The 15,613-nt window shown below is 34.9% G+C and overlaps 1 protein-coding gene across 1 annotated transcript in view; it reads left to right on the plus strand.

Moving 5' to 3' along the window:
• LOC112595590 overlaps positions 1-15,613 on the plus strand; it is a 50,096-nt gene that overhangs the window by 30,023 nt on the left and 4,460 nt on the right. Inside the window, exons 6-12 of the mRNA XM_025340853.1 lie at positions 981-1,114; positions 6,419-6,760; positions 9,429-9,551; positions 9,856-10,167; positions 11,801-12,012; positions 12,288-12,687; positions 15,010-15,260. Of these exons, the coding sequence (XP_025196638.1) occupies positions 981-1,114; positions 6,419-6,760; positions 9,429-9,551; positions 9,856-10,167; positions 11,801-12,012; positions 12,288-12,687; positions 15,010-15,260 (1,774 nt within the window). The remainder of the gene's footprint in view (positions 1-980; positions 1,115-6,418; positions 6,761-9,428; positions 9,552-9,855; positions 10,168-11,800; positions 12,013-12,287; positions 12,688-15,009; positions 15,261-15,613) is intronic.

Here is a 15,613-nt window from a genome sequence, read left to right on the forward strand (position 1 = left end):
TGGATTAGACATTGAATATATTATTGAAATCTTGAAATAATTACTTCTATGATTTTTTATATAAAAACGTTGAAATTAAGATATTAATTTGAGTTGAAACAATAAAATACATGGAATGTAACTTAACAAAAATAATATAGTTAATAAAAAAAAATCAAATAAAGTTGAACCGTTTGAATAGCTATTTTATAAAAAAATTTGATATAGTTTGCAATAAATTTGCAATAAATTCGTTTGTAATAATTATCTTATAATTAAATTCAAGCCTAGAGCATTTTATATGATTATGTATGACAATAAATTATAATTATATGGTCGAAATGTGAGTGACCTTATAAATCACGTCAATAACAAATAACTAAATAAATAATTTTTTTTCGTTACGAAACATTTCGTGTACCTATTTAATTTAATTTTTAAATAAACAAATGTAACAAAAATATTAAAAAGTCGAAGAATGGTCATATCTTAGGCATATCAATAATAATTAGTTTACTTATTTATATTAATTTTGATAAGAATATATTAAGAAGAAGAGATCATTTCTTTTTTTGTGTAATTCTTTCATGAAGTTTATATAATTTATTAACATTGCAGTAATTCCATTCATCTTTGTATTATTATAAATAACTTAAAATATTTGTTTGAGTCCTTGTGCGTTAAATTATTAGGTATTATGGGTATATTGTATATTTTGTATATAAATAATACCGTAATCAGTTAGTAGATGTTAGTTTAAAAAATGCACTCATATTTAAATAATCTTTTGTAAGTTTTAGAAACTAAAATCGATATCTTTTATAAGTTAATAATGAGTAAGCTTGTGAGTTGTGATTAACCCACAACTATTACGATGTGATAATTTTGTTTATACTTCCCAATACGATGGTACATAGTTGTTGTCGTTATATTTTTAATATTTATTATATAATATGTCAAATTTGTATTTAAATGGATATTTTTGTTTTAAAAAAAAATAGGTGTCGGAAAGGTTGGCAGGGTGAATTGTGCGATCAATGTATGACGTATCCTGGATGTAAGCATGGATATTGTAATGGAACTTCTTGGCAGTGTATCTGTGACGTTAACTGGGGAGGAATTTTATGCGATCAAGGTAAGTGTTTTGAAATTATTGTTATAAGGAGAAAATGCATGTAAAATTATGCCGTAGTCGTATGTATATTTAAAACATTTGTTACACTTATTATAAATCAATTCAATACTATAATTTAATGAAATAGAAGTATTATTATTCAGTTTAATTTTGAAAATTGTCTCCAACGTTATGTGGCTGTTTAGATAATATACTGTTGATAAATCTAAAATATACTTTTTAGTTTTAAGAATTCGGATATTTTGACATACAAACGGTGCTGTCGTGTTGGGGTTGGCCATTATGATTTGTATAGGTTCGGGACGACGTGACGCTAGCAACCTGTTTGCCATAAATCCTTTATTAAGGTTCAGTTATTATACTTAATACGAATATTTTATACTTTGGATATTATCATCTTATAAAAGGTAGGTATATTGGCGCCAAATGAAATGCTTGATATCTTAATCTTTATGTCAGTCACTGGGTATACAATATATTTTCGCTTCTTATTCAAAAATCCAAATCATGACTAAGAAATCAATACAAACATTAAACCCAATGATGATATATACCTGTACCTCTCTACATACTATATAGTCTACCTTGTCGATTGTGAGTCATAATGCGGTATTTGGATTATTTTTACCCATTCATTTAATTAAAAGAATGTGTAGGTATAAGACATTTTATCTGGCATGCTTCGTATTTTTAACGTGGAATTATTTTTGCGTTACGTACTCACTTTTTTATCGTATTGTAAATTTATTAAACTGCATATATTTTAGTTAACATATATAGGTATATGCTTTTTTTATTTATGTTCTTTAACATTCACAACCCTGATTATAATTGTTTTTATTGAAATCAATCTTGAGGCGGTGACTATTATATTATTGCAGATATACGAGTATATATTATATACTTAGTATATCGTTCGCCGATTGCGACGATTTTTTTTTAATGATTAGTGGTGCGTATCGAATCACCCACTGCACGGCGGCAATATCGGTGGTTTTCAATCGACAGCTTGGTCTGATAAAAAAAAAAGTGTATACCTACATGTATATATAAATCAGATAGAATAGTAATAAAACGGCGGTGATGGTTGTGGCGATGCTGGGAGGGTTGGGGACACCTCGAGCTCATAAAAATTATAATCCGTTCCGCGCGACGATTGTTGTCTTCGTCGTCATTTTTCGTTACGCGCGTTTTGAATTATAATATAAATGTTCTATTTTTTATGGGTATATTTAACCATCGAGTAGTATAGGTGAGGTTATGTAATAATTGCACACTAGTATTTCAGGAAAAAATATAATATTTAGAAATGCTCAAATGCAGTATCTGCCAGTGACATTCAATTTCTTTATTTACCAATTAATTATTTAATATTCTATTTAACAGAAATGGTAACAACGATCGTCGCAAAAACTCGTCAGATTATTGCATTTAATAGTATAATAATATAATCGTATAATTATAAATATTTTTTTCGTTTCCCAATTTTCGTTGCGATCGTTTATTATGCAGCGTATAAAATATATGTTATGTTTTTTTTAATATAATATACAATATTAACAATATAATACATAATATAATTCACTTATTATAATATAATATCAATATATATATATATTATAGTTCTCAGTATACATGACGACGGTGGTACCGCACGATTGATTTTATACAATAAAAGTAATGCACGTAATATATTATTCATACACATTTATGTATCTATAATTGAAAGTTTTTTATTTTTTTTAGTAGTCATTTGGTTTGGGTATTGTACGGTGGTTGTAGAGGAAGGGGGAGCGAGTTATAGTTATTGCTATCGATAACCATTGTTATTATTATTATATTGATCACATAATTTGTGATCATCGATCAATCGACGTCGTGTCGTCGGGTATTTTATTGCCATCGCTAAATTATTATTATTTGACTACTGCTGTATATATTTTACTATTATATAGGTACTTAATATTGAAAAGTAATTTATTATTACGTTACTATTAAATTATTATTATTACTGAGTAAGTTCAAAGCAAAATAATATTTTTTATATGTTGAACATTATTAATTTGTATGTTCAATTATAATTAACAATATTTTTCATAGTTAGAAAGTAATCGTTCATTTGAAATAATAGTTTTTTCATGTTAAACAAATATTTTTGAAACATGATGGTCTTCCAAATACCATCGAATGGTATGTTACAATATTATGAATCATATATCATAGGTATCAACACGTTTTGTTATCATAAATTTGATTGACTTATTTTATGGATGGAAATTATTCTCTTTCTTCAGTTATTCTAAATAATGGACTTATTGGAATAAAAATATAGGTGAACCTAAAATTTTATATTTATTTGATTAGTTGTGAAACTTATTTTCTCCATTCATAAATATCGCATTCCATTTACTAAATAAAAATCTACAGATAACATTTTTAATAATTATTAATATTTATTGTATTTAAACATTATAAACACTTCCTGGAGTGTTAACTATGATATTTGATAAATAAAACTGATGATAGATAGCTTGATATTACGCTGTTGAATATAATTATAATAGTATAAAGTAAATATATTTATTGTACACCTATGTCCTCTATAATATATTATTATAGTTATTATAATTATTACATATATATAGAAAACATAGAAGACAATTCAGACCTTTTTAGTCGCGAATTCTCAATCGAATGAAATATGAATAAGGTCAACGTCAAGATATAGGCGCCAACTATCGTGCGAAGTATAACAATAATAATAAAGTGCTTCATGGTCTCGGTATAATTATATACGTATAATATTACAACAGAACTTATATGTATAATATTTTTCATGTATGTGTTTAATGCAAGAAATAGTTTATCGGATAAATAATATTTTTTGAAATTATTTGTTAAATATTATTTTAAAATGAGTGAAATAAATTTGAAAACTTTAAAGTGCATATAGGTATTTGTTGCATTTTTGGTACTTAATAATGATTGTGTTTCTTAATTATACTAATTAATTAATTTCCATTTTACCATGTATATCATATTATTATGAAACACGGTACAACAATAATAATGTATTATAAAAAAAAAAAATACTTGGATGGAAAAAATATTGCTGTGTGACTATATACGTATTTACCATTGACGATAGATAAAAAACATTCCGGTATTATATTCCTCCTTATGCAGTCAGAACATCGTGTTTATCGGGTATTCTATCTTTATTTCTTTTTTTTCTGTGGTTATTTCAGTAATTTAATTTAAAATAATGATATAAAGTATAAAGTATAAAGCATAAAAAAAAAATATATATATAAATAAACAATTGTAATATAAAAAATAAACATTCGATTTAATTAATTATTTATTTATTTACTTACACGTTTTGTTATTTTGAAGAGAAAAGGTTTAGGTTTTATTTATGTTTAGAAACGTACCTATGTTCACCATTTTTTTATAGTATCATAATATATACATATATATTTTATTAATTCAGTAATATGTCAAAATATTCATTATGATATTATATTATTGTTCCGTCGCGGGCGGCGGTGTCGTCATGCGCGATAGTATAGTATACTGTTTACCATAATTTATTATACATTTATAATTATATTTCCGTTTCCGTCGTACGCTACAACACCAACACTGCTATTAACTTTAATTAAACTAAACAGCCGATTATCAGTGGAAGACAATGTTTTGTTGTTAAATTATTACGCTAAAAATGTAATAACTAATAATATATACATAAATATATATATATATATATATATATTATTATCGTACGTACAACGATGGTGATATTATAATATTAATATCGTTTGGTACTTTGTGCTGTTGTCCTGCAGGCCCACGCCGACACTGTCGCTTTCAACGGCGTCGCGCGGCGTGCCGATTATCGCGCGTCGCCGTTGCGTACCCGTAACATACGCATACGTACCGCGAATTCCGATAGGGCTCGCGATCGCGCGCGCGCGTAAAAATCCGACAGTCGGTCGCGCCCGCCACTGCCGCCGCGCATTAATCAAAACGGCAGTGCCGTGTAATATAATAATAACAGTGACTGCCGCGCGCAGCACCTCGCATCATAATGTTATTATTATTATTATTATTATTATTATAATTAATACGCACGACGCGCGACGGTTAGGTTTTTCGACTTGCTCGCACAGGTCCACCTGTATTCTTCTCGGCATGTATATGAGCACATAGCATAATATAAATATACCTATACAGTATGTGTATATATATATATCGGTCCACCTACTTGCATGTACGCGTATAATATTGTATATAGTTAGGTATGTATAAGCCGTATTTGCTCGCGCCGCGCCGCCTCGCGGGTAATAATCACGCGCGCGCGTAATCGTATTCTGGGACGGTCAGATCACGATTCTACGGCCGCCGCCGTTGCGTTGCACAACGCGGCGGCGGCGGCGGGGCGCAGAGTCGCACGCCACCACCGCCTCATGGTTTTTTAGAAAACTCGTTTTCGTCGGCGGCAGCGGCTTAGCGATCCAGAGACCCGGCGAACGGTCGCGCGCGAGCCCGCGCATTATATTATATAGGTATATATGGTCGGTTATTACACCGCTCCGCGACTGAGTGCATTAAATTATTACTCGTCGACGAATTGATCACACGAACGTAACGGATAGCGTATACACGTATATAATACGTATATATTGAGAGAAAAAAAAAATAAAAACACTAACCCGCCCTGCTCCCGCCCCGCAATCGTCATCACTACCACAGCCACCACCGGCCCCACTGCCGCGAAATAACAACAACAGCAACAACAATAATAACAACGACCAAAACAACTACCTGCACGCACCCGCCGCGATATCGTTGTAATTACAATAATCCGAATCGTCGTCATCGTCATCATCGTCGTCGTTGTATAATCGTAGTCGTAGTCGTAGTCGTCGTCGTCGTCGTCGTCGTCGGCTCGTAACGTATATTATATACCGCACCGAATAATACCGTGTCTAGTGCTGCACAACGTATAATAATATCGTCCTACCTATACGTAGGTATCTAACCTACCTACCGATTATGCGCCGCGCCGTCCCTCTATTACTTATCGCCGTCGTGTCCGGCAACACCCCGACCGCAGCAGTTACATACCGCTATCGTGCCGCGGCCGCCGAGGTCCGGGTGAACGTCGCGGCGCACGCGAACCCAAAAACCCGTGCGCGCTCGTTGCACGTACGCCGCATAGTACGAGTATATTATTATTATTATTATTATTATTGTGTTTTTTTTACGACTGCTTGAACGCGTTATGTTTTCGTGTTTCAGACTTGAACTACTGCGGCACACACGAACCGTGTCTGAACGGAGGGACGTGCAAGAGCACGGCCCCGGACCGGTACACGTGCACGTGCCCCGAAGGGTTCGGAGGCGCCAACTGCGACGTGGTGCTGAACCCGTGCGCCACCGAGCCGTGCGCCAACGGCGGAAAATGCCGGACCGTGGACGCGATCGCGTCGTCCGCCGGCGGTGCCGGTGGAGTTGGTTCGGGTCCGGCTGCTGGCGGTGCACCGACGTTCGGCTCCGCTGCTCAATCTGCTCCGCTACTGGTGCCCAAGCAGTTCCACTGCGATTGTCGGCCTGGCTGGATGGGCAGCACTTGCAATACAGGTACACATCAAAACACGCGTGTCTTTGCATATATTACTTTTTACTTCCATTATGCTTAATTTATATTGACTTACACAACGCGCCGTGGAGATAAGACGATTTTACATTAAAATTACATTTGAATGCGTCAGATCGTTGTGATTCATCGTGTATATTTCAAATTGCTATAGTTAGGTAACATTTTAAAATTCTATTCGTGTCTTTCTGGGATTTTAAGTTTTTATAATTGGTCGTTGATTTCTGCTTAGTTGCTCGTGGTAAAATAAACAAACTATTACATGTTTAATGCTATTGTAGTTTATATTATGATGAAGATGACATTTCAATTGTTGTTAAATTCCAAATCGTCTTTATATCATAAAAATACACGAAATATTCACACGGGTAATTTATTCGTAATCATTATATAATATGCCATACAAAAGTAATTAATATTTTGAATTTATTTACGGTATTAAATTTAATAATATTTTTTATGTAAACTTGATGTTTTAACTTTTTAATTTAATTTGATCGGGAATATTAGCTAGACAAATTGTTAAACATGTTTTTTTTGTTTGTTTTTGGAACATGAGTAACAGATTATATTTTGTATTAATGAGACGCATTAAATATGCTAATCTCACTAGTAGAAATATCGGATTATTTATATGCAAAAATTAAAACAAACGTAATCAACTGAATTTAATTTCTAGTAATTGGCAATTAATTTATTCATTTTTACTAGATTCTATATTTATTTAATCGAATAAAAAATAGGTAAGATTTTTGAGTTAAGGCTATAATGAGTTTATTTTTATTTTCATTGAAATTGACCAAGGAAGGTTAAAATTATTAAGTGAAAAAAATTGTACTATAGAAACTTCCTGTAGGTACATATAATTATATTTGTTCATATCATAAATTAATATAATAGGTATATAGCGTGTTTTAATGTTTACCCATATGAAAATAGTAGTATGAGATACTTATGTTTTATTCACTGCAGAAGTGTTAATATAGACGATAGGTACTAAACAACAGTATACCTTCACCGTATTGATATAGTTGGTTGATTTTTATAATACTATGTCTTCTATTGTCTATATTATTATGTACACAGATAAACTACTCACTGGTTTGTTTTCTCAGTATGTAGTATAAACTATATACTATATTACAAACTTGAGATAAAATAAGATCAATATATACTATTGATTTAAATTAGTAAATATGTATATATATCTAATGCGAGCATATTATAAAATATCTATTAGAATTAATTGACCCTCTAATATAAGATTTAATGATGAGAACATTATTTGAGAGAGATAATCTTTCGTCCGTTTTTTTTTTTTTTTTTTTTTTTTGATATCTTTATTTTAAAATGAGATATTTCCAATAGTATAATAATTTATTAAAATAAGTAATTAACTTGCTTCAAAAAAAAAAAAAACAAAAAAAAAATAAACTAAATAAATATATATATTGGAAAAAATTAAAGACTGATCATAGATAAAATATGTTCTCGTATTATTTAAATTTTATAACAGGTCAATTAACTCTAATATATAATAAATTAATCATATAAAATATGCAATATTGTAGTTCTGGTTCTACTGCATGTAACTATGTGACCGAGACGAGATGCGTTAGAATAAAACAGCAGTGTGTTTGTATGTGTTATCTTAAGTAATCGCCGTGATTATACGACGTGTGCGAATATCTTTAGAAAACGCCTCGGCAGTAGGCGAGAGACTTAAACGACGAGTGGCTGATGAGCTGTCGGATGCTACGTGGTTGTGAGTGGGGAGGTAAGGGGGTGCTATCTTCGAGTGGGTACTCGTCTACGATTTTTGTCGTCGTCGTGTATGCGCGTGTACTTACGGCTAGTGGCCAGGTGGGCGGCGAGGGGTTCTTGCCGTCATTGCACGACGATGACGAATTATTATTTAAATCACGCGTGATATTATTATTCAAAATTCCAATTCCGAAGTTACTACATGCGCGCGCGCGCGCGCGCGCACAAAGAGAAAGGACTTGTCGTTGACGATTTGTTATTTGTTTATTTGTTGGTTGGTTTGTTGCGTGTGTGTCGTCCCAAGACGTCGTTATTGTTATTATGGTAAACACGCGGGACCTAGAGTACCGCCGCTGTTTTATCCGCAAAGTCATTACAGCGTCGGCGGCAGCAGCGGTGATATGTACGTCGCGCGCCCACGTTATTAAACCATGTATACGCAGTTATGGTAGTGGCAGCGGCGACAACGATGATGACGACGATGACATTTCGGTATGTCACATGCAGCATCTTGTTATAATTACGACGACTGTACTATGATGATGACCAGAGAAAAATAATATGTAGATATAAAAAAAAAAAAAGAAAAAAACGTTTCGACGTTTTGTTTTATTTCAGTTCTAAGTGGGTGTAAGTAGTTCAGTGAGGGAAGTGGGTTTTAAAGGATTTAGAGGCGGACGACGACACAAGTAGATATGGCACGTATGCTGTACCGTAAATTTGAACAACGGTCATATCATATAATAATATTCTGAGTAAAGTCTAAACGCATCGTTCAGGGGAATATTAATATTAATGCTATATTATAATTTATAATACTATTTATTTATTATACCATTTCGTGTGAAAATGTGCAGTCATTTAAAGTTTTTGTTATGTGGTCCACAGAAATCGACGAGTGTGCCACTCAGCCACCCCGATGTCTGAACGGAGGATCGTGCATCGACCTGGTGGCCGACTGGCGTTGCGCGTGTGCGGACGACCGTTGGCGTGGTCGTCGATGCGAAATAGGTATGTTTGAATATAATATTATGACATTAACAAAATGTACACAGTGGCGTGGCAAACAAAAAGTTTTCAGAGGCTTATATTCCACTCACTCACCTACACAAAATCCGATAAAGACGTTTACTGTCATATTTTTGTTATCCAACCACCCACCATCCATTAAAAACCATAAAAAGGTTGCTTCTTGATTACTTTTTTTATCTCATCACTGTTTGTACATAGTAATAATAATTACTTTGACACTTTGTCTATCATTTGTATATTATATTATATGATTTTAACATCATCATAAACTTATGTATCGTAGATGTGGACGAATGCGAGCGACAGCACAGGGAACGGCAAACAGCAGTGATTGAACAGCAGTGTGGTCCGAATGCCGTGCCATGCAAAACAACTGGGGGTGGAAGTAACGTCGCTGCGACTACAGAATGCGTGTGCCGAAGGGGTTGGACGACGGTGGCGGCGATGACGGCCTCTAGGGATGGCCATAATGGAACTTTAGCGTGCACCGTAAACGTGGACGATTGCGCCGGACCAGACGTAAAATGCGCCAATGGTGGAACTTGTTTGGATCTAATCGGAGGGTACGCATGCGCGTGTCCAGTTGGCTTTACTGGTTAGTAATATAATATAATGACTTATAAGTTAATCAGTAACTATAGTTTGATATTCCTTAACACTAGTATTTTGATATTTAGTGAATATTTATTATTTTCATTAATTTATATATATATATTTAAATTTATAGTTTATATTATATATAAAATACCACACGCTTGGTTAATGGATGAATCAAAAAAATAAAATTTAAAAATGTATCTATGTTATATAGAAAGTAGGTATTATGATAGTACATTGTCAAACAGCATTGTGATAATAATATTCAAAGGGGGTCTATTTGGTATATTTGTTGTTAAGGGGCCGCATATAGGCAAATTATTTTGCGATTTCGTTTGGGCGGTTCGCTTGTTTGCGTAAAAGCAATCAAACGTCGGTGTGCATGTGACATGATTTGCGAGGGCGTGGATCTGACACGTAACCCTGAACAATAATACAGTCAATACTTGTTCACACGCAAACTTAAGTAGTAGCAGCATACGAATAATAAATAAAATCACAGTGTGATGAAAATTGTTGTAAACAATTTTGCAATAATAATGTCATAAACCAAGAGATTGTTACGGGTACAAATTATTGTACCAGTTAAAATTTATTACTTCTAGTTTCTATTATAGCTATACGATATGCCGTGTTTTTCGTTTATGTAATATGCGTGACCACTTTGTTGGGCGGAAAGAATGCCCCAAAGTTGTAGCACATAGATCGATTAGGCATTAATCAAATATAGTTTATATTCTTGTTTTTATCGATTAAAATAATTGACGATATAATCTGCAAAATTCGTTAATAAAATGTATGTTGATTATTATCTGAGTAGTTTTACATTTATAATTATGAATGAAAATAATAACACTAAATATTTGTTTGTTACTGGTATATTTTCATTACAATCATATCTTTTTAAATGCCATCTATATAGATTGTAATCTAGCGTAAATTTTAACTAGTAAAATAATAATAAATTATTGACTAAAGCGAGTGAAGAAGTGAATTGATTTTCTACCATTAATCTGTGATAAAATTAATCTTATACATATTGATGTTCAAAATTCATGCAACCATTTAGTTTATGGAAATGATTAATAATTTATAGAAGTTGGCCAGATCGATCTTAAAAAAAATATAATAATTTATAATTTAATTTTAAATTTTTATTAAATTTTTTTATCGCACAATCATAATTATATATTATTATACCATCAACAATTAAATGCCAACGAATCTCTTAGAAGGTTAATGATAAACGTCATTGTGGACTTCAATTTATAGTTTAATTTTCTGTTTTTTTTTAATTGTTATCAATCAAATATTTACTTAAGTTTACTATTATAATTACTACGAATACTTATACTATAAATATTATTAATATATTATGTAAAAATGACTTTACCTATTAAATTAATAATATGAAATACATAACTAACAATATTAGGTTGATCGAACCAAAATTTAGTCAATATTATATATAAAAAAATTTTTGTACTGCAGTTCCCTTTTATATATAGCTGTATTGTACTATTATAATATTATAATATGTTAGACAAAATAAAAAAAAAAAAACTACTGATAGTATAATGTTGTGTCTTGTCTATTATATAATTAATAATACTTATTTTGGTCGTTTAAAGGTCGGAACTGTAGAACTCAAATCGATCCGTGTGGCGGTGACGGCGAATCCGGTGTGGCTGGCAGTGGGAATCCTTGTAAAAACGGTGGTGAATGCGTACCGTTGCGACGTTGGCGTGGCGGAGGAGGGAGTGGATTGTCTGCCAAACAGCAGCAACAGCAACAGACTTACTCTTGCATATGCCCATTGGGATATTCAGGCGAAAACTGTGAGGTAAGTGACTTAAATAAATCTCGAGAAAGAGGGTTAATTAGTTAAGAAGTTAAACTTAAGAAGCTTATTATAATTACGAGTATTCATAATTTTTAATTTGTGTATTTAACTTTATATAAATGTCATCGTTTCAATGATATCATATTAAACAGACAGCTATACATTTTTGTCTCCATTCCATAAGAATTTGAGTGACATTTTTTAACGAAAACTTAGAACCGACTAGTATTCAATGGTTTTTCTTTACTTTACATCTTGGTTTATCATGTTGACAGATTGACAGGGACCATTGTTCGCCGAACCCATGTCGGAACGGCGGTCAGTGTCTGAACACGCCGGACGATTATTATTGCCAGTGTAGCGGGGACGGTTGGTCGTGGCACGGCAAAAACTGTACAGTGCCTGCCGACGCCGCCGCCGCCGGAGCTACCAGGCCGACGGCCACGTCCACGACCACCACGCTGACGACCACTAAGACCACGACCACCACTACCACGACGGCCGCGCCGATGACGACGATAACAACCAGCATTAGACCACCGTTAACGCCACCACTGTTGCGTAGCACCGCAATCACTCCGGTGGCCACTATCCGTCGGCCAGACTCAGGCGTACCGTTGACGTGGCGACAGCAGCAGAAGCAATACGGTGACGGAGATGATGACAGCACTAAGGGTAAGTGTCTTTTATCTTCAGCTATAGCGATTAGGCTTTATTATTATTATTCTTAATCGCGCATTGAGGGTTAAAATAATTTAGAAGGGGGGCGGGGGGAAAAGAGCTTGTTAAAAGTATTTAATTTAAAATAATAGACAATATTTGATATCTTAGAATTATTTTTCATTTTTTATACGTATTATATGATAGTTTATGATAGTTTATACTTTATAGTATGTGATTGAATTGTTACAATGAGTCTAACATGATGTATTATTAATTTTCAGTAATATTTATGAATATTATCGTGTTCTTAAGTCCGCAAATTATTGCCGAATAAAAATATTTCAGCGTATTTCTTGTATCTCTAATTTAAATAAATTACTCACCGGTTAAATTTTATTACACACAGGAAACAAGTTATTTAATCTGTAATTTATAACAAATAACACGAATTCAGAAGTGCTTAAAAATTATGACGCTGTGAGGATTAGTTGGTAGTCGGTAGGTTATGTATAGAGTTTGCGATACAAAACTTGCAAAATGTATGAACATTTATACCAAATATTACTGAAATCCCAGGATATAGCATTTTGACGTAAATCTACTAAGATTTGTGGTGCCAATAATATAGTTAATAACACACTTCACTGCACGTCAGTATTTAATAATGTTAAATCGTGATCACGTCTCGTACCTATAAGGAGATACTCGTTCGGGTGATGTACCTTTATCTGTCATAAATAATTTATTTCTTTATGTATATATATATATATATATATATATATATATATATATATATAAGTATATGTATGGATAAACGAAAGGATTGTTTTGTGCTCTCTATCACCCCACCCGCAACCGTCATGATCTCCGAGACCCCGGCTCGTGTATAGTCGATGATTATGTGAAAACACGCGGACGACGTATTTCTAATTTACGTACAGTTTTTTCATCCTGTCATTCATATATTATATTACGAATATTATATACATAGCCCCGCAGTATAATATTATAATATAGTGTATACACAGCGTGTATATATCGATTTTTTACGTAATTTATTATATATACTTAAAAAAAAAAAATAAACCGTAACCGAAATCTCGTTATTAAATGTGCGCGCACGCCACGGTACAGTGGTGGTGTCCAGCAGGTAAACGCGGTGGTGTCACGCTGAGACCGCGCTCCGCGCGTACCGTTTCGAGGGCGCGCGCGCTAGCGACCGCGCGGCCGCCGGAATCGTCCGGTATAATATTATGCGGCGGCGATATAACGCTCGTCCGTCAGCGACAGCGGCAGCGGCGGCGGTGCTACACGTCATCGGTCGTCGTCCGTCTCTTCGCTTCGGCGGTGCATAATAATAATATAACACACGTAATATTATATTTGTACGTATTTTATGTTTGAATAATGTATAAATTCGAAACCACCGCCGCCGCCGCCGCCGCCGCCGCCTCCTACAAACAACAAATAACGGCGGACGAGTAATGATAATAATAATAACCCGCTCCCCCCGCCGCAGCCCACCGCGTCACCTGAACCCGCCGAATAGCTGCACTGCACGTCGTTATAATAATAATGACCGCCGTCTCGCGGCCGATCCGTTTGTGAAAACGTGTGCGTCCGCAAGCCCGCGCGTGTGCGTGCGCGCGGTGCAGCAAGGCGGCGGCGGCGGCGACCATCGTAAACTACGACGGCGGTGGTTTCTCATCGACGGCGTGCTGCTGCGCGGCCGTCGTTACGGCGTCCGCGGGGGTCTAATGGGAAAACGTCGTCGTCGTCCGTCGTGCGGCCGGTCTCCGGTCCCGCGAGAGCTGAAAAACAATCGGCGGCGGCGGCGGCGGCGGCGGCGTGTAAGCTTCGTCAGATCGGCGCCCCGCTGACTGGACGCGGCCGCGGCTATCACGCCGTCGTTTTACAAGCGCGGGCGGCGCGCGCGTCGTGTTATTAATACACACAATAATAATAATAATAATAATAATAATAATAATAGTAATAATAATATTACAGCGATGCACGCGCGCACGTATTTATATATTTATTATCATGTATGTGCGCCGAGTTTTGTGATTTTTGTACGAAAAGAACGCGTCCACTTGTAAACTGAAATATTGCACGGTGTCGTGCGTTCGTCAAGACGCGAACTATACGTTGCAAGCCCCCCCCCCCCCCACCCCCAGACCCACCCGGAGTTTAAGTTTAATATTTCGTCGACGTTTGCCGCAGTTATTGCCATCTATACACAACTTTGCGTCTCGGTTGTCGTGTCGCGTTCACGCGTACGTACATAATGTTATTACCATGATTTGTAATTCGTGTCTGTTTGTTTCGGTACAGCGTCAACAGTAGCGGATCAACAACAGAACGACGACGATGGCGCCGCCACCGTGATGTGCGGAGCCGGCCGCCATCGGCGCAAGCACTGGATCGCCGATGACGGTTGCAACGAGTGCAAGTGCAGCTCAAAATCGTCGGGGGTCGACAACGTTGACAACAAGTCAGCTGTGATGTCGTGCACAAACATGTGGTGTGGACCCTCGACTTTCGACTGTCTGAGCGGCATTATGCCTTGCACCGGCACCAACCAGGTAACTTTCACCGTTTATTGTTGTTACACGTCTTATACGCATTTGCGGTTAGTACAATCGAACACCGATACACTGTATGCGTTGATAATTTAAAGATGGGATCTTGAACTTTTTGAACTCTCGCTCCCTCGAATTTCGAGGAATTCGAACAATTGGTTGGTACTCTAAACCGAATACTTCAAGTAGTTTTCTAAAGAGATTTTGATAATATTGTAAAATATATAATTAATATTTCATAAAATACTATAATAATTATTCGTACACTTGAATATTATTTTTATTTTTCGTATTTCTCGTATGGTTCTTAATAGTTTTTACAATTTTAGAACTATGTAGTTATCTGATTAAAGTTT

This window comes from Melanaphis sacchari, unplaced genomic scaffold (genome assembly GCF_002803265.2).
Source record: "Melanaphis sacchari strain LSU unplaced genomic scaffold, SCAv2.0 Contig28_pilon_pilon, whole genome shotgun sequence".
NCBI lineage: Eukaryota > Metazoa > Arthropoda > Insecta > Hemiptera > Aphididae > Melanaphis > Melanaphis sacchari.